The 23,588-nt window shown below is 51.2% G+C and overlaps 1 protein-coding gene across 1 annotated transcript; it reads left to right on the top strand.

The window, feature by feature from the left end:
* The first annotated feature begins 4,697 nt into the window (after positions 1-4,697).
* Positions 4,698-22,513, top strand: EIF2B5 (eukaryotic translation initiation factor 2B subunit epsilon). Its single transcript, XM_072640462.1, has 16 exons — positions 4,698-5,140; positions 8,697-8,821; positions 10,874-11,059; positions 11,148-11,325; positions 11,457-11,537; positions 11,750-11,827; positions 11,984-12,296; positions 13,292-13,437; positions 13,759-13,897; positions 13,979-14,095; positions 14,289-14,396; positions 19,160-19,250; positions 20,047-20,170; positions 20,557-20,682; positions 21,463-21,573; positions 21,691-22,513. Exons 1-16 carry the CDS (start codon positions 4,961-4,963, stop codon positions 21,748-21,750), a joined length of 2,163 nt encoding a protein of 720 aa, XP_072496563.1. The 5' UTR covers positions 4,698-4,960; the 3' UTR covers positions 21,751-22,513.
* Positions 22,514-23,588: the final 1,075 nt, after the last annotated feature.

Raw genomic sequence — 23,588 nt, 5'->3', positions numbered from 1 at the left:
TGCTCTAAATCACTTTTGACTGGAGAAATGCAAATTAAAACAACTCTGAGGTACCACCTCACATCTATCAGATTGTCTAATAGGACAGAAAAGGAAAATGATAAACCTTGAAGAGGATGTGGGGAAATTGGGGCACTAATACACTGTTGGTGGAGTTGTGAACTGATCCAACCATTCTGGAGAGCAGTTTGGAACTATGCCTAAAGGGCAATCAAACCTTGCATATCCTTTGATCCAGCAATACCACTACTATATCTATATTCCAGAGATAAAAAATAAAAAAGGAAAAGGACCTACTTGTACACAAATACTTATAGCAGCTCTCTTTATGGTGGCTAAGAATTGGAAATTGAGGGGATGCCCATCAATTGGTTCTGAATAATCTGTAGTATATTAATGTAATGAAATACCATTATGCTATATGAAGTGATGAGCAGGTAGATTTCAGAAAAACCTGGAAACTGATGCAAAGTGAAATAAGGAGAATCAGAACATTATACACAGTAACAGCAACACTGTGGGATGATCAGCTATGAATGACTTAGCTTTTCTCATCAATGGAATGATCAAAGAGAACTACAGAGGACTCATGGCAGAAAATTCTATCTACATCCAGAGAAAGAACTGAATGAACTCTAAATACAGATCAAAGCATGTTATTTTAACTTTATTTTTTTTCATGGTTTTTTCCCTTTTGGTATGTTTCTTCTTTCACAACTATAAATAATATGGAAATGTTTTACATGACTGCCCATATATAAGCTATATCAAATTGCTTACTGTTATAGGAAGAAGGGAGTGGAGGCAGGGGGAAAGAAAAATTTGGAATTCAATATTTTGTAAAAATGAATGTTAAAAATTGTCTTCACATATAATTGAAAAAAATACTCTTTTAAAAAAGGACCCTTCCAGTATCCTTCAAGACCTTAAAACCACCTCCTCCTTGAAGCCCCTGATAAAGTAGCACTATTTACTGTAGTAAAGAGACTACTGAATTTAGAGATAAAAGATCTGAGTTTTAATCCTGGATATGCTACTTAACTCATTGTGTAACCTTATGTAAGAAATTTCCCCTCCTGGACTCAGTTTCCTCTTCTGTAAAGTGAGAGGATTGGACCAGGTGATTTCTAAGATTTCTTCTAATTTTAAATCTGTGGTCTTATAATCCTATGAATGCCCTGAGGTCCTGTTAAAATTCTTGCTCTACAAACCTTTTCTATTCTTCTGAGTTTCTGTGTGAGGTGTTTGAAATAACTCATTATGTAAATCATCATGATCTAGACTCCCACCAATGCAGGACATTCTATTTACAGACCATGGAAGAGTCTAAGTCAAATAGCCGATTATTTAGTTAGGACAGAATAGCAAGGTGGATAAAAAAAATAAAGAGGCAACAGAATCTTTCTCAAGGTCAGAAAGACCTTCAGATCTGATCTCAGATACTTACTAGCTGTGTGACCCCAGGCAAGTCACTTAATCTCCTTTTGCCTCAGTTTCTTCAAATGTAAAATGGGGATAATAAGTGTAGCTACCTCCCAGGTTGTTATAGGGATCAAATGAGATATCTGTAAAGTATTTCATGCACTGCTTAGTACATAGTAGGCATTTAATAAATGCTTGTTTCCTTCCTTCAGGGTCTATATGTGACAACTGTAGCTTGTAACATGTTCAGTGTAGTAGATCATCTCCTACGACATCAGAGGGCTCCAGTTCTCCCCAATAGACTTTGAGCTAATTAGGAGCAGGGACTATCTTTTTCCTTTCATTGGATGGCTAACACTTAGCACCTGGCACTCAGTGTATCAACAAACATTTACTAAGTCTACTGTGTTCCAAAAATTGTACAAAAAAAGAAATCTCTTCCTCAGTGTGGGGCAGGAGAAAGGAACTGGCTCTAGAGTCAAAAGTCATGGGTTCAAATCCTCCTTCTGACACTATGTGACTTTCACTTTAGGGGACAGCTAGGTGGTGCAGTGGATAGAGCACCAGTGCAGGAGTCAGGAGGACCTGAGTTCAAATCTCACCTCAGACACTTGACACTTACTAGCTGGGTGACCTTGGGCAAGTCACTTAACCCCAGTTGCCTCATCCTGGGTCATCTCTAGTCATCCTGATGACTATCTGGTCATTGGATTCAGATGGCTCTGGAGAAGTGAGGCTGGTGACCTGCCCAGACCTCCCTCACTCAAAACAAAGTCAAGTGCAAGTCATGTCGTTATTTCTCTGATGGCATGGTCTTCTTCGGCAACGAAGGATGAACACACACAAAAAAAGAAAAAAGTTAGACACTCCCTACCTTCAAAGACCTTAAGACAACACACAAAAGGAAATTGAATTGGAGGAGAGAAGGAGGTATGTGGTGAGGGAGTATGATGGAAAAGTCCAAATAAGAGCAAAGAGGTAGGAAATAAAGAAATGACTGGTGGAGCGGGTGCTTCTTAAGTGGAAGTTTGGGGAGGGAGTTCATCTCTCTGCCCTCAAAGATGAGGGCTTCCAGGGACAATGGGTTGCCCATGAGGTGTCAGAACCAAGACCAACTTGATTGGCACACAGTAGATACTTAATAAATGCTTACTGACTGACTCCAGCTCTGGCTCTCCACCCAGAGTAATATAGGAATGCCCAGTACCTTCTCCAGGCAAGTCCTGCTTAGCTTTGCTCCCATCTTTCTTTTCAAAGTTCTGCCTTCTGACAAAATTTCTGTGTCCAGACGCAAATCTGCTGGGATTCTCCCATCCTGAGACTTCCTCCAGGGAATATTAGCACCCTTGCCTCTCTGTATGGATACTCAAAGCCACACCAGAGAGCTTCATTAAAGGTATAATAAGGGCTTCTCATGGAATATGCATAAAGTTGTCCTTCCTGCTTGGGTGCAACCACGCCTGTGACTCCTTGTGGGAACTCAGCACTGAAAGGAGTTTGTGGTTTGGTAGGATATGAAAGGTCGGTAAGGGTGGGGATGGGGATGAGGTAGGCCTTGGGTGCCATGTCAGTTAAAAAGTAGAGGTAGCTTCTGACTCATTCTCTTCCTTTTTCTCTCCCCTGTGACAAGTAGTGATAGTCTGTCTATAGACTTTTAGTGAGGGAATGAGCAATCCGTGGTACTCTCCCCACCTCCCTGTCCCTGCCCTTTAGCCACTCCCACATAGAGTCTAGACTCAACCAAGCAAGTTTGCTTCTGGGCCCCTGGCTGCCTTTTCTCTCTCATGTTTCCCTTCCTGAATAGGTAATAATATCTTTCTTTAAGTGAAAAGTCTATAGGTCTTCAGTCCATTGAATAGAGCTGAGTGGTAACAAGGGAAGTTTCTGCATTACAGAAGACTGATAAGAGAAGGAGCCCAGGTCCCTGGCCAGACTTTGAGGGAGAGAGTGCAGAACCGAGGTGAAATGTGGGATGCCTATTTGGCAGCGCTACAGATTGCTTTATATCCTGATGAGATTTAAGGCTCAGCCTCCCAACAGATTGTAACTGTAGTTTGGCTTCCCAAACGCTATCACTTTCCATGCTTCCAGAAATCCATGGCCTCATCCATGTGGGCATTTCAGTCACAAGTGAAGATTATAACCCATATCCCCACCCCCTTCTTATCCTGAGCAGTTCCTACTCTGGTCCTTCCATAACCCCTCTGTGGAGGATCTGGACTGCAGGCTTTTTTCTTGGCCTTTTACTGGTTTATATTTCTAAAGCATCAGCTTAGATGTCTCTCTAGTCTCTGATGTTCTTCCAGACTCTTCCAGTCTGCCCTATTTTCTGATCATTCCTGAGATCCATCCAGGGAACTATTTTCCTGTCTTCCTTCTTCAGTACAATTTTCTCCCCATCTCCTCCAAATTACCTAGACCAGGAGTGGCCTTTCAAGACTGAGTCAGAATTTTATAGAGCAAATCCTTTTATTAAGGGGATTTGTCCTTTGAAGTTTGGATTCAGTCAAAGGATTGCACTTGGGGATCTAGAGGGTCACACATTCCCTACCCCTGATCCTAGACTATAAGCTTTCTGAAAAAAGTGGAGTACACTCTCTATACTTTTATCCTAAGAACTTGGCATGGTGCCCTGCATGTAATAGGAGCTTAATAAATGCTTATTGATTGATTTGTATAATCAGATAGATTATGGCCGTGGTATAGAGACAGAAGGCCAGGGTGTGTTCCTAGGGAAAGACTGGAATCTTAGGGCTTGAGTTCAAATTCTGCAGCGTAATACCTGTACAACCTTAAACATATCACTCCCCCAGTTTCCCTGTGCATCAAATGAAAAGGTTGAGCTGGAATCTCACCTTTAAGTCTCTTCCAGTTCTAAATTTCTGCTCCCTGAGCCCCTGTAAAATGGGAATAATATCACCCTTCCAGGGTTGTTGTATGGAAATAGAAAGGGAAGTCACTACTATCTCTGGGTCCCGTACTGTGGAGCCTGCCATACACACACACACACACACACACACACACACACACACAAAGTTATTGCTGTAGGTCCTTAATTTTTGAAGAGGGTCAATGACGTCACGTTCGTGTGTGAACTGCATCAAAGCGAAGCGGGGTTTGCCTCACTCTCTCCTCCAGAGCCATGCACATGAGCCATGCATCTTCTCGGCTTGTGGGTTGAAGAAGTAAATGACCAGGTGAAGGTCAAAAGACTACAATTCCCAGAATGCTGCTTCGGACCCATCCACAAGCCCTGTACTGCAGTGCGCACGCGCACTTCGGCTTTTCCTTGTCGGGACTGCAGAGTGTAGCCCCGCCCCACCCTTCTCCCCGGAGGCTGGCCGGCCTGGCTGCCGGCCGGAATGCGCATGCGCGTGACTGCTTGACCCCTCTCTCCCTGCTCCCCAAGGTTCACACTCGCTAGCACACGCGCTTTACCTTTGGTAGTGCTTCGCGCTCGTGCTCCCGGCTCCTTTTTGTCCCTTCTGGACCACGGTGGAAGCGACCGGCCGCACGGAAGCGGCAACAGTTGGCGAAGATGGCGGCTACGGCGGCAGCCTCCCGGGGAGGCAAGCGAGGCGGCGGCGGTGGTGGGCCGGGCGGCAGCGGGGCGGCGGGCCGGGGAGCCGAAGAGGAGGCGCCGCCGCCCCTGCAGGCCGTGCTGGTCGCGGATAGCTTCAACCGCCGCTTCTTCCCCATCTCCAAGGACCGGCCCCGGGTGAGCGCTGGGGAGGGAGAGAGGGGAGACCCCGGAGAGCGGAAAGCGCAGGGCGGGGAGACCGCGGAGCGCGGAACGGGGGAGACCCGGGAGCGCAGGGCAGGGAGACCCCGGAGCGCAGGGCGGGGAGACCGCGGAGCGCGGAACGGGGGAGACCCGGGAGCGCAGGGCAGGGAGACCCCGGAGCGCGGAGCGGGGGAGACCGCGGAGCGCAGAGCGGGGGAGACCGCGGAGCGCAGAGCGGGGGAGACCGCGGAGCGCAGAGCGGGGGAGACCGCGGAGCGCAGGGCGGGGAGACCCCGGAGCGCGGAGCGGGGGAGACCGCGGAGCGCGGAGCGGGGGAGACCGCGGAGCGCAGGGCGGGGAGACCCGGGAGCGCAGGGCGGGGAGACCCCGGAGCGCAGAGCGGGGGAGACCGCGGAGCGCAGGGCGGGGAGACCCCGGAGCGCAGAGCGGGGGAGACCCGGGAGCGCAGGGCAGGGAGACCCCGGAGCGCAGGGCGGGGAGACCGCGGAGCGCGGAACGGGGGAGACCCGGGAGCGCAGGGCAGGGAGACCCCGGAGCGCGGAGCGGGGGAGACCGCGGAGCGCAGAGCGGGGGAGACCGCGGAGCGCAGAGCGGGGGAGACCGCGGAGCGCAGGGCGGGGAGACCCCGGAGCGCGGAGCGGGGGAGACCGCGGAGCGCAGAGCGGGGGAGACCGCGGAGCGCAGGGCGGGGAGACCCGGGAGCGCAGGGCGGGGAGACCCCGGAGCGCAGAGCGGGGGAGACCGCGGAGCGCAGGGCGGGGAGACCCCGGAGCGCGGAGCGGGGGAGACCGCGGAGCGCGGAACGGGGGAGACCCCGGAGCGCGGAGCGGGGAGACCCGGGAGCGCAGGGCGGGGAGACCCGGGGAACGCTGAGAACGTAGTGAGGAATACCTGGAGAGCACGGGGGTGGGAGCAGGGCACTTGTGGAATGCATTGGTGAGAGACCAGGGATCTTAAAGGAGCTGGGAGTGGGGTGACCCTGCGGCAGAGTACTGGAAGGGAGGAGAGCCCCCTCTCCCCTGCACAGGGGAGAAGAGGATCCCAAGGAGCAGAGAGGGGCAGCTCCTTGCTGCAGTACCCCAGAGATTGAGGTGGGCACCCAGAGTCAGGTGAAAGGGGGTGGGGGTGTGCCCCTGCTAGTTCCATATGGTATCTATGGACATGTTCTCAAACCGCCCTGGTCAGGGGACGTAGGGGAGCACTTTTACCTCCTCTGTACTATGTACATAGACACTCTGTGCACACATCCCCAGAAGAGGCTCAGCCAGGCCTGATCAGATCTGCTGATACATGCACTCACTGCTCCCATATCCGCTCCTAGGCTGAGCCTTACCCAGGGGCATTATATTGACATCTGATTGTCAGGGAGAGGGACAGGCTTCCTGACAGCAGGTGGCTAGGGACCAAGAAACCGATTCCCTTACCTGAAGGATCTGCAGCCTTGGGGACACTTGGAAACTCTGGGGGTGGGAGAGATTTGGGATCATCTGAAGACAGCCCTTGGCCCTCTTCTCACCCCCCAATCTCACATGGGGAAGCTGGACTTCTAGCACAAAGATGAACGAAAAGATGGATGGTTCACCTTTTTCTGGTGGTGACCAGTTTACAAAGCAAGACCGTAGAGGGGGTCACAAATTGTTTTACAAATGAGAGAACAGGGGGGTCCTATTGACCAAGCAGCTTGCCTCCAATCCCACTGTGAATGTATGGCTAGTGTGGAAAGTCTAGTCTCTTTTCACTCCCAAGGATGAAGGAGGGAGGAATGAGGAGCTAGTTCAGGTGCTTTCTGGCCCCAGGAGGAACAAGTCCTAGTGGCTTTTACTAGTTTCCAAAAAGAAGCTTTGTAAAATAAATTTTAATTGATTTTTTAAAATATTATTCACATGTCCAGCTGTGTCTGTCCCTTGCCTGGGAGACATCTCTTATATAATAAAAAAGTTCAGCAAAAGCAGCTCCCGTATGGGAAAAGTCTGCCGCTGTGTTAGGTGTTCCCCACCATGGTCTCCTGCCTCTACCAGGCAAGAGGCGGAGGGGTATCTTCTGTCTCTTCCTTAGTGCCTCCCTTGGCTTTCATCATTTCAGAACTCGTGAGTCAGTTGTACTGTTCTTTCCATTACATTGTTGAAGTCATTGGATAGAGTTTGCTGGCTCTGTTGACTTCATTTTTTGTCAGTTCATATAGATTCCTCCATGCTTCTCTGTTCATCAGCAGGGGGAAACTGTCAGGGGTAGGGAACCTGTGGCCTTCAGGCCATATATGACCCTCCAGGTCCTCAAGTGTGGCCTTTTGACAGAGTCCAAGTTTTACAGAACAAATCCTTTTATGAAGGGGATTTGTTCTGTGAAATTTGGATTCAGTTAAAGGATTGCACTTGAGGACCGGGGAGGCCACGTGTGGCTTTAAAGGCCACAGGTTCTTCACCCCTGTAAGGTGAAGGAAAACAAAATCTCATTCTGCTGCAGGAGAAATGGTTATAATTCTGAGCACATATAGGAACTGTGTGTTCTCACGGGTGAGAGGGTTAAATTGACCTTAGCTTCTGAGGCCCAGCTGCTGGAGCCCTCTATTAAAGATCATTTCCTATTCCCTCAACCCTTCTGCTGGACAGTTGGGAAATGTTCCAGGGCCAGTGCTTGGGGCTGGTTGGCCCTTAGTGCCTGCAGGGAGCTCTTAGACCAGAAGTAGGTGACCGCAGCCTTGGCTCCCAACTCCTATGTTACCCTTCACAGCATTGAATGGGTTTATTTTGTTTTGTTTTGGTCTGGATCTGTGATGATGGATCACAGAGAAAGGTGGAGAGGATGGGAACAGCCTCTTATCCAACACCTCCTTTTGTAGATGAGGAAACTGAGCCCCAGCACAGTGCAGTGCTGCTCAGGGCCAAGTGGGTAGGCAGGCTGGGATTTGAACTGGAATCTAGGAATGGCCAGTTCCACAGTCTTCTCATATGGCTGGAGAAATCCTTGGGAAGGGGCCTCCCTCTGGCTCTTTGCCTAGCCAGCTGGGTCACCTGGGCCACCAGCTTGGGCAAAGGCCGGGCATGAACCCAGGAATGACTTCCTGGATCCAAAGCGATCACTGCCCACTGCACCACTGTACCTCTTCGGGATGTTCCTGGCAATCGAGGACAAGGAAGGAAGCTTGAAAGGATTGAGGCCTTGGGTTCTGCTTTTGTGTGACAGATTGTGGTAGAAGGACAAGAGAAAATGTCCTCCCCCCACCCCACCCCACTTCCCTGAGGTGACCTGGAAGGCATGTTGGAAGATGAATTACTCCAAGCTTCCCTGCTTGCTCCCTAGAAGTTGGTCTGCAGAGTTTCAGGAGAGGCAGTTCCTGGACGCAGAATAGAGAGAGGGGATCCCAGATGCTTCTGAATAAGCAGCTGCTTTGTTCTGGCCTTCCCACAAGAAGCTGGCATTCAGCTCAGGGCCTTTTCAGGGGACTGGAAACCTTAGTGAGAGCTGAGGAGAGGAAGATGGTATTTACGAGCTACCCCCCAACTAAGGCTTTCTCTTCTCCGCTCCTCAGGCCCTCCTGCCCTTGGCCAATGTGGCCCTGATCGACTACACTCTGGAGTTTCTGACTGCCACAGGGGTGCAAGAGACGTTTGTGTTCTGCTGCTGGAAGGCTCCCCAGATCAAAGAGCACATACAGTAAGATCCTGGCCCTTCTCAGTCCTTTCTAAGTGGGACAGTCACAGGTTGGGAGGGGAAGGGCCATCCATTCCCAACCCCTAAGGATGCCTGTTGCTGGCAGAGAAGAGTAGAGCCTGGAGCACTGAACTCTAGAGGCTGTTTTTGTGTCTCCCCCAGGGAGCTGCTGGTCTGCCAATGACCACCTCTTTTCCTTATTTTTCCCTACATTCCCTCTCTTGTTCCTTGGGAAAGGGCAAGTCCCTGGATGCTTCGAGCACGGGGAGGTGAGAGACGAGACATGTGTGTATATATATACATAGAGTCCTGTGACATGGAATCCTAGAGTCCTGTCACTCCCATTTAACAGATCAAAAGACTGAGATTCAGAGAAGTCACACAGCTAATATTAGAGATGGGATTTAAAATCTGATCTCTGAATTTCAGCCCTGGTGCTTTCCCCACTGAAACGCGTGCTGCCTCTAATGTGGGCCTTTGACTGAGAGATGACTCTGAGCCCCCTCTCTGCCCTGTGGTCTCAGGGGCCATGGCACACCGGGCAGAATGGGAGTGTTGTTCTCTGTCCAGCCTATAAAAGAAGGCTGGTGACACCCAGGAAACTGGAAGTCATAATTAGAGTCTGCAGAATTCTTTGAAGTTGGGGACGCTCCGCCAAGTAGGTGGGAGCTTGGAAAACCACTGAGAAGGGCTTTAGCTCTTCTCAGTCACCATACTGGCTGAAAGCCTGCCAGGTCAGCTTGGATTTTGAGCTCTTAGAGCCCCCACATTGTAGAGCAGGAAATGAGGCCTGGAGAGGCTCAGTGACTTGCCTGAGTTGACAGGTAGCTGGGCTGGAATTCAGACACAGACTTCTCCCTGTATCACATGACAACCTCCCCTGGGGCTGTTCTTGGTGAACCATCCCCAGCACCTTCAGCTGCATCTTACCCCCTCGCCACCCTGGTTCCCTTCCCTGCTGCTCTCGAGCTTCTCAGTGTTCTGAGGTGCCCAGTGGTGGTCTGCCATGGGCTAAGGCTGTCCCTCCCTAGTCCTTGAAGCAGAGCCAAGGGTGGCGCACCCTCCTGGGTTACTATGTCACTCTTCTTACAGCCTGAGTAGCCCCCAAATACTGTCACCTTGCTTAGCCACGTTTCTCCTTCTTAAATGGGACTGTTTATCTCTGTTCAGTGTGAATCATTTGACATGACCCAGCATTCTTACTAGCCGGGCCCTTTGGGGATTCTGCCTTTGGCCGCTACCATCAGAGCTGCCCTCCCTGCTGGCCACCCAGGGCTTTGTTTAAGTCGTTGAAGAAGGTGTCGTAGTAGGGCAGAGGACATGCATTTCCCTGTCAAATTAACCATTCGGCAGCCCACATTTGGCCAATGCCAGCTTCACATTGTCTTTTGCTGCCCCGAGCCTGCTTGGGCAGCCATCGCCTCTCTCCTGCTACTGTCCCAGCCTCCTCTCTGCTGTCCCTCCACTCCAGGTGTCATGGATCTGGCCATAGCATCTCTCTGCTCCAGGGCCTTAAGTGATTCTCTGTTTAAAGGGTAACATTCAGTCTCCTCCACCTGACCTTGAAGGCCCTCCACAATAAAGCTTTATTTCCCACCCCTCTTCTTCCTTCAGTCTGTTTTTTAGCCAGACTCTCCCACCTCCATATGTTTGTCCAGGCCTCTGCTCATGCCTGAAATGTTCTCTTTTGATGTAGGCTATTGAATCTTTCTTTCCTCATGGCCCAACTCAGGTGTGTCATCTTCCTTATTTTCATTTCATTTATGCTCAGACCTAATTGACATCTCCTTCCTGAGATTTTCTTTGAGTATTTTGGATCTCTTTTTTGGCTTCATCCCATTCTCCACAATGGCTCCTCTCTGCCCCCATTAGACCCTTAAGTTCGCTTGGGCAGGGACCAGATTGTGTTTCATCTCCATATCCCCAGTGCCTTGCAAACAGTAATCAGTTAATAAATGTCCATGGGCTTCGAAGGCCATTGCGTGTCATTAAGAGCACAAAGATGCATGTCATCTTGGCCACCGAATTCATTCTCTTCTTTTCCCTTCTCCCTAGGAAGTCCAAGTGGTGCCTGCCAACTTCACCCAACATGGTTCGCATCGTGACCTCGGAGACGTACCGCTCCCTGGGGGACGTGCTCCGGGATGTGGATGCCAAAGCCTTAGTGCGCTCTGACTTCCTGCTTGTCTATGGGGATGTCATCTCTAACATTAACATCACCCGTGCCCTGGAGGAGCACAGGTGTGAATGGGAGACTGGCTGAGGAGGGCATACCCAGGGGCAGGGCCTGGGACCACATGCCTGCAGCCTTCTCCCCTCACTTCTACAGATTGCGGAGGAAACGGGAGAAGAATGTGTCTGTGATGACAATGATCTTCAAGGAGTCCTCCCCCAGCCACCCCACCCGGTGCCCCGAGAACAACATTGTAGTAGCCATGGACAGCGCCACACACCGGGTTCTCCACTATCAGAAGACCCAAGGGCTCCGGCGCTTTTCTTTTCCCCTGGTGTGTGGCCATCTCGGGCTCCTGAAGTGGGAATGGGGAGAAGCTGGGTGGGATGAGTATGCTGGCCTGCCAGCCTGCCTTGGCTGGAAGGACCAGGCATGAGACCCCTCCCTGTTGCTTCTCCCCCACAGAGCCTGTTCCAGGGGAGTGGGGAAGGAGTGGATATTCGCTATGATTTGCTAGACTGTCACATCAGCATCTGCTCCCCTCAGGTGAGCCCTCTCTGCTCATCTGCTTCTGTCTTTTCCCTGCTGCTGCCCAGCTTCTCAGAAGCCAGCATTTCTCAGGCTTGAAGTCCTCAGCAGCTCCGGGGGCTTTCCCTAAGCCTTCTCCAGCTGTTGTGTCTGAGGGCAGCTGCAGGCTGCTCCTGTTCCACCAACTTAGGTAAGTGAGCAGTACCTCTCCCCACCCTCCTCCTCAATAGGTGGCTGAACTCTTCACCGACAATTTTGACTACCAAACCCGGGATGACTTTGTGCGAGGCCTGTTGGTGAATGAGGAGGTAAAGGGGGGAAAGGATGACTCTGAGAGAGGGAAGAGGAGTGGAGCCCCAAAGAGCAGTCAGAGAAGGGGGCGACGGGAAAGCACCAGGTCCAGGATGGATTGTGGGGGACTCCTGGGCTACTCTCTGATGCTGCTCACCTGACTGGTCACCTAGGTCCTGGGAAACCATATTCACATGCATGTCACAACCCGGGAGTATGGAGCTCGTGTTTCCAACCTGCGCATGTATGAGGCAGTGTGTGCTGATGTTGTTCGCCGCTGGGTCTATCCCCTCACCCCAGAGATGAATTTCACCGACAGCCCAGCCCAGAGTTGCACTCACTCCCGACATAACATCTACCGGGGGCCAGAGGTGAGCCTGGGCCATGGTAGCATCCTGGAGGAGAACGTGCTCCTGGGCGCTGGCACGGTCATCGGCAGCAATTGCTCCATCAGGAACAGTGTCATCGGCCCAGGCTGCCACATCGGTGAGCCTGGGGGACAGCTGCAGGAGGGATGGGTCCTCAGGGAAGCCCAGGAACCTCAGGTCATGTGGCCATCCAGACTCCCTGGAACCTTGTGCTCTCACCCTCTTTGCCTGGAAGGTCATTAGCATAGCATAATCATCTCTTCTGGGCATGATCCTAGGGGATAGAGGGTGTGTCCTGCACAGTGAGGGCATCCTGGTGGGCATCCCTTTGACTCATGCAAACCTCAGGCTCTGCACCCCTGAGAGGAAAGTGTATGAATGGGCCTAAACAGCATCATCGAGTGGAAAAAGGACCTGCCTTTGAATCCCCCCTGTGCCAGTTACCTGCCACCTTTGGGATGGACGTTAGGTTGCTTGTTTTTGCTGGGCCTCAGTTTCACCATCTGTAAAACAAAGACATTACCTTAGATCATCTCTGAGTTTCCTTCCAGCTCATATTCTTGAGGTCCCCAAATGGCAGGGATAAAGTCTGTCAGTCCAGGCCCTCCAGCTTGCTGGGCCCTCCCTGTCACAACTCGCTCTGGCATAATCTTTGGGAGCCTCCATGTCTTTACCTCCATGACTTCACCTCCACTCAAGGGGGCATTAAAGGAGGGCCTTGTACAGTAAATGTAGATTTGACTGTCACTTGGCTCTTTTATGCACATATTTCCTGGACCTCTGTCCAGTGTTAAAATGGTGTTAGCACTTAGGGAGACCTTGTCCACACTCTCAGATGGGACCTATTTGTCTAAGAATTTGAATTCTTTGTATCTGACAGGACAGGGAAGTTGAGGGGTAGGTGAGAAATTTTGTTGAACTGGTAAGGTTTGACATGAGGGAAGGAGGGTGGTTTGACTTCTTGAGTACTTTTGAGTTGGAATGGGTTGGAAGGGTGGTGAGGATCAGTTAGAGGTTGGTTGGTTCCCTCCCTGGCCTTGCCCTTTGTGAGGAAGAATTCTTGTTTAAAATAAGACCTTTGTATGACCAAAAGTCCTTCCAATTCTGAGCCAGGTGACAACGTCTTATTGGACCGGGCCTACTTGTGGCAAGGTGTTCGGGTAGCCAATGGGGCACAGATTCATCAGTCTCTCCTATGCGATCATTCTGAGGTCAAGGAACGAGTCACTCTGAAGCCACGCTGTGTCCTTACTTCCCAGGTGAAGTCCCACTCCCTGTCTAGAGTGGGGAGTGGCCAAACTATCCCAAAGGCGCATTCCTCACCTCCAGACCCAGTTGGATGCGTGCCCAGTCTGCTCTGAATCTTTAAAGTAAATGACCTGCTTCTGCCCAGACCAGGCCAGGGGTGGGAACCTGCAACTTTGAGACCACATGTGCCCTTCTAGGTCCTCAAGTGTGACCCTTTGAATCCAAACACCACAGAACAAATCCTTTTATTAAGTCCTAGAGGTCATAGGTTCCCCATCCTGGCCCACACCCTTAGCCCATGGGCCTGGGCCTGACCTACACCTTCCATCTAGGTGGTGGTGGGCCCAGACCTCGAGCTGCCCGAGGGCTCGGTCATCTCACTGCATCCTCCTGATGAGGAGGAGGAGGATGATGAAGGCCAGTTCAGCGATGACTCTGGAGCAGACAGAAAAGAGAGAGTGAAGTCGACAGGTGGGGGAGCTCCCAGCATGATTCCTTGGCCCTGGGATGTGGCTGCCCCGTATCCCTGTTGACAGGCCAGGCCTTTTCCAGGTTATAACCCGTCTGATGTGGGTGCTGCGGGCCAGGGTTACCTCTGGAGAGCAGAGGGCACAAGCCCCAGGGAGGTGCAGGACGATGAAGAGGAGGAGCTGCGGCAGAGCCTGTGGGGTGAGACCTCACATTCAGGGGTGGGCACTGCAGGGGCCATAATGCCTGGGGGGTAAACTGAGTGTAAACTTCTGTTAGAGAACTCACCTGGGTCAGAGGTGAGATTGGAACCTAGCTCTTCCGAATCTTTCCTCCATGCTGGGCAGCCCAGACCCCTCCCCCAACACACACTTCAGTACCCCTCCATTTCCAGGACTCACTATTAACGAGGCTGAAGAAAGCGAGAGTGACAGTGAGCAAAGTCTGGACTCCCAGGAGCTGGACAGCAGGGCAGGCTCTCCGCAGCTGGATGACATCAAAGGTAAGGAGCAGGGGGAGGCAGGCTGGGGCCCAGGACTAGCCTGAGCCTGGCTCCTGCTTTACTGGGAGAGACAGAGACTACCAGTCAGTCAACTAACAGTTACTCTGTGCAAGGCTGAGTGCTGGGGATACAGATGCAAAGACAGTCCCTGCTCTCAAAATGCTTATAGTCGAATAGGGGAAAACACCACAGTCAGAAACAGAAAAGGGAAGGTGCCTAGCCCAGGGCCTGATGGGAAGGTCCAGGGAAGTCCCAGAGCTGTGGAGCTGGTGGTAAAAGCTGCCCATGGAAGGATGGAGGCCTGGAGCCCGTGCTATGCCCTGGCTTTACAGTGGGGCCTGAAGAGGAGTGAGGATCAGGAGCAGAGCAAGATGCCCCAGTGCTGTTCACTATGCCATTCACTGGTCTGCACACAGGCCCCCACCCCGTTCTGCCCATCTATCTGGTCTTGACTCTGTGTACAAGCAGCTGCCACTGCCTACCCTGCCTTTCTCCTGTCTTCCTTAGCCTTTCTGCTGTACAGTCCATCCTCTCCTCACCCCTTCTGTGGCACAATCTAGAACTCTTCCAGTGGCACCAGCCAGATTCTTGTCCTTTTTTTAATTTTTTAATATATAGTTTACTTATTTTTCAGTTCTCAACATTCACTTCCACAAGAATTTGAATTCAAATTTCTTCCCATCTCTCCCTACCCCACTACCTCACGACAGTATGCACCCCATCCACCCCTTCCTCCAGTCTGTCCTCCCTTCTATTACCAACCCTTCTTCTGTCCCACTTCCCCTCTATTTTCCTTTTTAACATTCATTCTTAAAGCTTTGAATTTCATATTCTCTCCCTCCCTCCCCACCCACCCTCATTGAGAAAACAAGCGATTCAGTACAGATCATATATGTGTAACAATGCAAAGCACTTCCATTATAGTTACGTTGTAAAAGACTAACCACATTTCCCTCTGTCCTATCCTGCCCTTCATTTATTCCATTCTCTCCCTTGACCTGTCCTCCCACAATAGTATTTGCTTCTGATTATCCCTTTCCCCAGTGTGCTCTCCCTTCTATTATCTTCCCTCTCCTATCACCTTCCCCTTTGCCTTTCTGCAGGGTAAAATAGATTTCCATATCCAATTGAGTATGTATTATTCCCTCCTTAAGCCAAATCCCATGAGAGTAAGGTTCAGTTATTTCCTTTCATCTCCCTCCCTCTTCCCCTTCGTTGTAAAAGCTTTCTCCCCTCTTTTATGTGAGATGATTTGCATTCTACCTCTCCCTTTCTCTTATTCCTAGTACATTCCATTCAACAGTAAATTTTATTTTTTTCAGGTAGTCTCCCTTCATATTCAGCTCACCCTGTGCTCTCTGTCTGTGTGTGTATATATATGTATATGTGTATGTACACACACATAAAACCCATATACATACCCACACATATATAATATATACATACAAACATGCCCATACACACCTACATGTATATATATTCCCTCTACCCTAATACTGAAAAAGGTTTCTTGAGTTATAAACAACATCTTTCCATGTAGGAATGTAAATAGTTCAACTTTAATGAGTTCCCTAAGGCTTCATTTTCCTGTTTACCTTTTCATGTTTCTCTTGATTCTAGTATTTGAAAGTCAGATTTTCTATTCAGCTCTGGTCTTTTCAACAAGAATGCTTGGAAGTCCTCTATTTCATTGAAATTCCATTTTTTTCCCTGAAGTATTATACTTAGTTTTGCTGTGCAGGTGATTCTTGGTTATAATCCTATCTCCTTTGACCTCTGGAATATCCTATTCTAAGCCCTTCAATCCCTTAGTGTAGAAGCTGCTAGATCTTGTGTTATCCTGATTGTATATCCACAATACTTGAATTGTTTCTTTCTGGCTGCTTGTAATATATTCTCCTTGACCTGGGAACTCTGGAATTTGGCTACAATATTCCTAGGAGTTTTCCTTTGGGGATCTCTTTCAGGAGGTGATTGGTGAATTCTTTCTATTTCTATTTTACCCCCTGGTTCTAGAATCTCAGGGCAGTTTTCCTTGATAATATCTTGGAAGATGATGTCTAAGCTATTTTTTTGATCATGGTTTTCAGGTAGACCAATAATTTTTAAATTGTCTCTCCTGGATCTATTTTCCAAGTCAGTTGTTTTTCCAATGAGATATTTCACATTGTCTTCTATTTTTGCATTCTTTTGGTTTTGTTTTATAATTTTTTGATTTCTCATCAAGTCATTAGCTTCTATCTGCTGCATTCTAATTTTTAAAAAACTTTGTTCTTCAGTGAGCTTTTGAATCTCCTTTTCCATTTGACTAATTCTGCTTTTTAAAGCATTCTTCTCATTTGCTTTTTGGACCTCTTTTGACATTTGGGTTAGTCTGTTTTTAAAGGTGTTATTTTCTTCAGCATTTTTTTGGGTCTCCTTTAGCAAGCTATTGACTTGCTTTTCATGATTTTCTTGCATCTCTCTCATTTCTCTTCCCAATTTCTCCTCCACCTCTCTTACTTGATTTTCAAAATCCTTTTTGAGCTCTTCCATGGCCTGAGACCATTGCTTATTTATTTTGGAGGTTTTGGATGCAGAGGCCTTGACTTTTATGTCTTCCTCTGATGGTATGCATTGTTCTTCCTCATCCGAAAAGATGGAAGAAAATACTTGTTCACCAAGAAAGTAACCTTCTATTGTCTTATTTTTTTTTTCCCTTTTTTGGGCATTTTCCCAGTCAGTTACTTGACTTTTGAGTTATTTTTCAAGTAGAGGGTATACTCTTTGTACCTGTAAGTTCTCAGCTCCTCCAAGGTGGCACAATCAAGGGAGGGGAGTTTATGCCACTCCTGGCCTATGCTCTTGTCTGTGAGCAGCACAAGCACTCTTTTCTGCCCTGGAATTGCGAATAGGATTCCCTCTCCACAGCCACCAACAGCTCCACCACACCAGCCAGCACTTCTCACCCCAGGACTGCCACTCAGGGCTGAGATCAGTTCAGCTGCTCGATTCCCCCAGGGCCTTTAGGTAGAGGGCTCCAAAAGTGGTTGCTGCTGCTGCAGTGACTGCCACTGCCCTGGGGCCAGACTGTGCTCCTCTCTCACCCAGGTGAAAGAGTTTTTACTGACCTTTGAAGCTGTTTTTGGCATTTGTGGGTAGAGAAATCAAAGAATCACAGCTGCTGCCCGTGATTCCGTGCTCTGAACTCTGCTCCAGTCCTGTGTGTGCTGCGCTCCACTCTGAGCCCAGTGCAATAGACCTTTTCAGTCAGCCTTCTAGTCTGTCTTGGGCTGGAGATCTGTTTCACACTGTCAGTTTGTGGCTTCTGCTGCTCTAGAATTTGTTTAGAGTCATGTTTTACAGGTATTTTATGGGCTATGGGAGGAGAGCTAGAGCAGGTCCGTCCTTCTACTCCTCCATCTTGGCTTTGCCCCCTCTTGTCCTTGTTCTGGAACTTTTCAGCCAGTCCTGTGATCTGCACAATTTAAGCCAAGCCCAGGGGCCTCCAAAGCCTCCTGCATAGCCCTCGAAGTCCTCCCTCTAGCAGGCAGGACTCGCCTCACTGCCACGTTCCCCTGTGCTGGCCTCCACACTCGTTTGCCTTCTTATCTTTGGAGACCCAGGCAGGCTCTGTAGGCCTTCTCACCCTCCTGACCTCTGGCAGCTAGCAGCTACCTTCTTTGGGCATGGTCACTTGCTCACAGCTCCCTCTCATTATGGGCCCCCTCCATCACCTACAGAAGAGCTCCTTTGTCTCCTTCTCAGAGTCCAAGGTCTAGGCCCCAGCAGCATTTCTGTCCTCCCCTTCTCACTTGCTAGAGCTGTCTTCTCTTAGAATTCCTGCTGTTACAGGGTGGGGAGCTTTGAACAGCCTTGTCTAGCTGTAACCTCCTGTCCTCTCTATATCTCCTGATGCCTTGTGAGCTTCAGTCCTGGCAGTCTTCCTCAGCCTCCACTGTGACTGCTTGGGTGACCGCTAGCCTGTTAGGATTCCCCAGCCCCAGCAGAATTCTCCATTCCCCCTCTAGGGCTGCTCAGAGTCAGTAGAGAAAACCTCCAGTGACTGCTTCCTTCTCCTTCTGAGGCTAACTTCCTCGTGCTCTCATTGCCAAGCAGTGTTTGGCCCTGATTACCCCCTTCCCCAGATTTATAGCAGACGATGGGACCTTCTTGGCCCCCTCCTTTTCTTTGGCTCCGAGTCACTTGGTAAGGCTGCACCCTCTACCCTGTTCTCTATCTGGATCCTTCAGAACCTTGTTGCAGCAGCACCCCTTCCCTCTTTATTGCGGAAATGCTTGGCCTTTCTCTTTCCCCATCTCTCTCCTTCTGTTACCTGTCCACCTTCTTGAAGACATGGCTGCAGTGCCCTCCTTCTCTTCTGGGCCTCTTCTGGACATTTCCTTGTGTCCTTCTCAGAACCCTCAGCATCTTCTCAAACTGTTCCTTGAGGGGTCTCCTGAGCCACCCTCTCTATGCTCTTCCTTGGCAATCTTATTCACTTAAGTCCATGAAAATGGCAGCTAACTCGTCATCTCTGGCCAGACCTCCCTCCTCAGGGTCAGACCCAGCCGCTCCCAGGAGATCCTTGTTGCCCTCTTCTCTAGGCAGATTTTGGGGTCAGGTTCCTCTGTGGCACCTTGTGAGTCTCTCTCTCCTCTGTCTTCCCACCTCCCTTTGGACTATTACAGGGGGTTGGGAGATGGACTTTATGTGAGGTGTATGGACCTTGAATGCCACTTCCTAGAACCGGGCTGTGGCTCAGTTCTCATCTTTGGTTTCAGTGTTTCAGAATGAAGTGGCAGGGACGCTGCAGCGGGGCCAAGAGGAGAATATCTCCTGTGACAACCTGGTCCTGGAAATCAATTCCCTGAAGTAAGAAGCACACAGGGGCCATGAAAGGACTTGGGGCTCAGGGGCAGCTTGAGCAGACTGATGGAACATGGGGCATGAAGGCAGGGAGATCCAGTGGCTAGAGTCAGCCTCACACTCAACATCCCAGCTGTGGGACGTTGGGCAGTAGGGGAGGGAGTGAAGCCCCGGGACTCACGTGCGCCCACAGTGTGCCAGGCCCTGCCCCAGGAAATGGGGACATGAAGAAGGTTCTGGATTGGGGTGGAATTGGTGGGGGTCTCTAGAAGCCATTCTGGTATCCTCGGTCCCAGGCAGCCAAGTCTTTATTAAGCTTCCATTGTGTGTGAAGAACCCTGGGATACAAAAATGAACCTGACTATCCCTCGGCTCCAGGAGATTCCTAGGGCTGGAGCTGGGAGGGCTTTGGAGGCCATAGAGGCTTCTAGGAGAGTATGGAAGCATAGGAGCCACAGGAGGTTGTTTGAGGAAGATTAGGGTTGGCCAAGCACTGGCTGTGAGGGGGCTGGGGGCAGAGGGCTGACAGCTCCATCCAGGAAGCACACAGGGATGTCACAGGACAAGGTGTGGGCAGGCAGCCAGAGCAAGCCCTGCCCCAAGTAGCCAGGCCTCCTCAGAAACTTCCCCTCTCCCCTCAGCATCTTGGCTCAGAAGGCCAGGCAGGGCAGGGGGAGGCCACTGGAGCCAAGGGGCAGTGGAGGCAGCTCTGCTCGGCCTCACCTGCCCTGAGAAGCCCTGCATTTCAGGAGGTCTGACAGAGCCCCCCTTGTAGACTCCTCTGCTTGCTCTCCCCTGGCAGGTATGCTTACAACATCAGCCTCAAGGAGGTGATGCAGGTGCTCAGCCAAGTTGTCCTGGAGTTCCCCCTGGAGCAGCTCAACTCCCAGTTGGACCCTAGCTGCTACTTTGGCCTTCTGCTACCCGTGAGCAGAGCTCCTTCTCCTGGGCTCCCCTCACCTCCCTAGGCTTGTCTGGGTAGCCTCCAAGGTGATGACTTCTCTAAGCTGAGTCAGAGCCAGATGGATAAGTGTCACATTGGGAGGAAGCAGGAAGTCCTCACCAGTCTGGGCCATGGGTGCTGGGAGGGCAAAGCAGCATCTCCTCAGCATTGAGCTTGGGCTCCAGGGTGGACTGAGATGAGGTGTCGGGGAAAGCCAAGAGTCGTTGCAGGGACCCAGCAGAACCTCCAGAACAAAGTGGGGGCTATGAGAGACACCTCCATTCAGTAGATTCCCCAAGGCAGGCCAGTGTTTAGATCAGGGGTAGCGGAAAGCCACGGGGCTCTCTCATATGACACCTTTCTCTCCAGCTGCTCCGGACCTGGAGCCCCGTGTTCAAGAACTACATCAAACGCACAGGAGACCATCTGCAGGCCCTGACGGCCATCGAGGACTTCTTCCTGGAACATGAAAGCCTGGTCACCTCCCTAGCCAAGGTGGTTGGAGCCCTGGGTCCACCTTGAGGCCATGGGACACAGAGAAACCCTAGTGTGGTGGTTTAGAAGCTGCCCCTGACTATCTCTGTCACACACAGACACAGACACACACAGACACACACACAGAGACACACACACACACAGACTCTCTCTCTCTCTCTCTCTCTCTCTCTCTCTCTCTCTCTCCTGCCTCCGCTACAGAGAATGTTAAGTCCTCTTGAAGGCCCATAGAGGTTCACAAGGTGAGCCTCAAGAAGGCAGCCCTGCTTCCTTCCCTCAGCTACATAGCTGCTCCCAAGCCAGCTGGAGGCCTTCCCACAACTGTCCACTTCAGAGGCCAGCTGGGACAGTGGGAGCCAGAGGGAAGTGCCCAGCAGAAGCACCAGGTGCTGTTCTAGCTGGGACATAAGGACAGGTGAAAATAGCCTCTGTCCAGAAGCCACCACTTGAGGGGGGAAGACAGCAGTCACACATACAAATAAGATACCCAGCATGCAGAACAAGTAGATGGAAGATTCTGTTAAAGGTCAGGGCTCAGGGTGCCTTGGGAGGATCCTGCCTTGGGAGGATATCTGAACTGAATCTTGAGGGGAGTGGGGCTTGGAAGGTGGGCAGAAGGGGCCTGCAGATGAGGGGCTACGGAGGAACACTAGGAAGGCGGCCAGGGGCCAAGGGAAGAGCTCCAGATGCCAAATACAAACCTCTGTGTGAGCCTCAAGGGCCTCGAGAGCCAGAGTGAGTCTGGGCCTACTGAGCTTGCCCTCCTGTGGCCCTGCACAGGTGCTGATGACATTCTATGAGCTGGACATCTTGGCTGAGGAGACCATTCTACAATGGTTCCATCAGAGGGATGTGCCCGACAAGGGCAAACAACTCCGAAAGAACCAGCGGGTGAGTTGGGCCCAGTGGGGAGCCAGGCCAAGGATCAGGGGGAGTCCTCAGGATTGGGACCAAGGAGAGTGTTGCCCCCCTCTTCCTTCAGAAGCCCCTTTGCTTTACTTTCCATAGCTACAGAATTTCATCCAGTGGCTCAAGGAGGCGGAAGAGGAGTCGTCAGAAGATGAATAAGACTGAGGCTCTGCTGGGGCTGCCCCATGCATGTGGCCTCCCCTCCTGATCCCTGAGAAAGGGCATGTGTGGATGAGGAAGCCCAGACATGAGCTGCTACCCTGTGGGTTGGGACTCAGGGCACTTTTCCCCCCTCAGGAGCCCCAGGGCCCCCATCAACAGTGGGGTCAAGGATATGGGGGAAGAGGTGACGATCTACAAGAAAGAAACATCTGCTCAGGGACCAAGGCCCCAAGTCTAGGGGTTGGCTCTGTCAGAGAATCTCATCCCCTGGTGGACGTTTTTCTAGAGACCATGGGCTCCCTCATCTTTGCTCCCCTGACCTCTCTTGGGGGATGGCAGTGAGTGACTGGGGGTTCTCTGCTGCTTTTATTGACAATTTGGAAGAAAAACAAAGTGTGTTTTGTTTCTGCTCTGTTCTGCCTTAACTGGCTCTCGAGGTGTGGGGTGTGGAGGCAGCCCTCTTGGGTATCTGGGGGCGGTGATGGGGCTGGCTGTGGGCCTGGGGAGAAGCCTCCTTCCACCCCAGAGCTGTGGGGCTCGAAGCCTGGGCAGGGCCAGACAGAGGGGGTGGTCCTGTGTGAGACACCTTGTACTGCCTTTGGCACAGCCTGCTGGGCCTTCACGGGCAGTATCTGGTCAGGAGGGTAATGGTGATGAGTTATCATGGCTCGGCCTGCTGCAGCCAGCTGGGGGTTCTAAAGAGTAGCCCCTCCTGCCTCTCACAACCAGGAAACAAATAAATCTTGACTGTTCCATCCTTTCTAAGTACTACCTCTGCTTCCGGCAGCCTGTGAGGAGGACAAAGGAAAAATAGAACTGTGTCTGCCCTCCAGGAGGCTGTTAGGGCGGGATGAGACAGGAGCACAAATGACCAGCAGGGCCATTTAGCAGCAAGTAAATGGCAGAGGAAGGGGATTGATGATTGTTAAAGGTTCAGAGAGGGAGGGCTGCCCACTGAGGAAGCCTCTGAGTTCGGGGGAGGGGACAGCAGGAACAGGACTAAGCCAGGAAAATTTGCAAAAGTCCAAGGAGGACCTTGGAATCAAGTTCGCTTTCACAGAGTTCATAAGGCAATAATTTCTTGAGACACAAGATGGTGCTGAATACCTCAGGAAAGCAGCTGGGACAAGTGGTTGGACCCACACTGGCCAACTGTTAAGGCTTTAAGGAATTGTAACATTGGTGGAGGAGATGGAGAAGTTGGCTATGGCCTCTTTCCTGGCAGAATGCCCCTGCTGGCCTGATTCTTATCAAACACCGGATGGAAGACCTGACTGCCTGCTGGTCAGATGGCCACTGGTACTTTTTCTGAGCATCTCTTTTCTCATCTGTAAGATGAGGATTTGTACCTCGAGTGGAGGACAAGGCTTAGTTATGTTGACTAGGAAACCAAGTCTTCACCTCCTGATAGACCTCCCTTAGCCAGTTCCCCCCTTGTAAAGAGCTGGGCGGCAGCGCTCCTGGCCCATGACCGGGCTGCTCCGAGCTTGCCCTGGAAGGCCCCCCACCTTGAGATCGGAGGTGGGAACAGAACCCCTGGCCTTGGATTCGGAGGCAGTTGCCATGCCCCTGAGGAGCTGTGATTGCGGCTGGACTCGCGGCGGAAGGGCCCATCCCGGTCCGTCGGGTTCTAAGTCCATCCCCGGGTTCTCCCCTACACCCGGGGCCACCCCGAAGCCTCCGTGGGGCTCACAAAGACTCGGAGAGCGGCCAGGGCCGTGGAGGGCCACTCCCCTCGCCTTTAAAGAGCTGGGAAGCCGAGTCGTGGGGTCGGGGCGCAGCGGAGGGACAGTGACCGGAGAATCCCGGGGCGGGGCTGCTGAGGAGGAGGGCTG

This window comes from Notamacropus eugenii, chromosome 2, assembly GCF_028372415.1.
Source record: "Notamacropus eugenii isolate mMacEug1 chromosome 2, mMacEug1.pri_v2, whole genome shotgun sequence".
Taxonomy (NCBI): Eukaryota; Metazoa; Chordata; class Mammalia; order Diprotodontia; family Macropodidae; genus Notamacropus; species Notamacropus eugenii.
This window is presented reverse-complemented; position numbering and strand designations above follow the sequence as displayed.

Bases quoted from the DNA above. Each gene is read 5' to 3' on its own strand.
- EIF2B5 (XM_072640462.1), top strand. From the start codon at position 4,961: ATGGCGGCTACGGCGGCAGCCTCCCGGGGAGGCAAGCGAGGCGGCGGC. The intron at 11,828-11,983 runs GTAAAGGGGGGA...CTGGTCACCTAG, and splicing joins GCCTGTTGGTGAATGAGGAG to GTCCTGGGAAACCATATTCA. The intron at 13,898-13,978 runs GTGGGGGAGCTC...GGCCTTTTCCAG, and splicing joins AGAGAGAGTGAAGTCGACAG to GTTATAACCCGTCTGATGTG.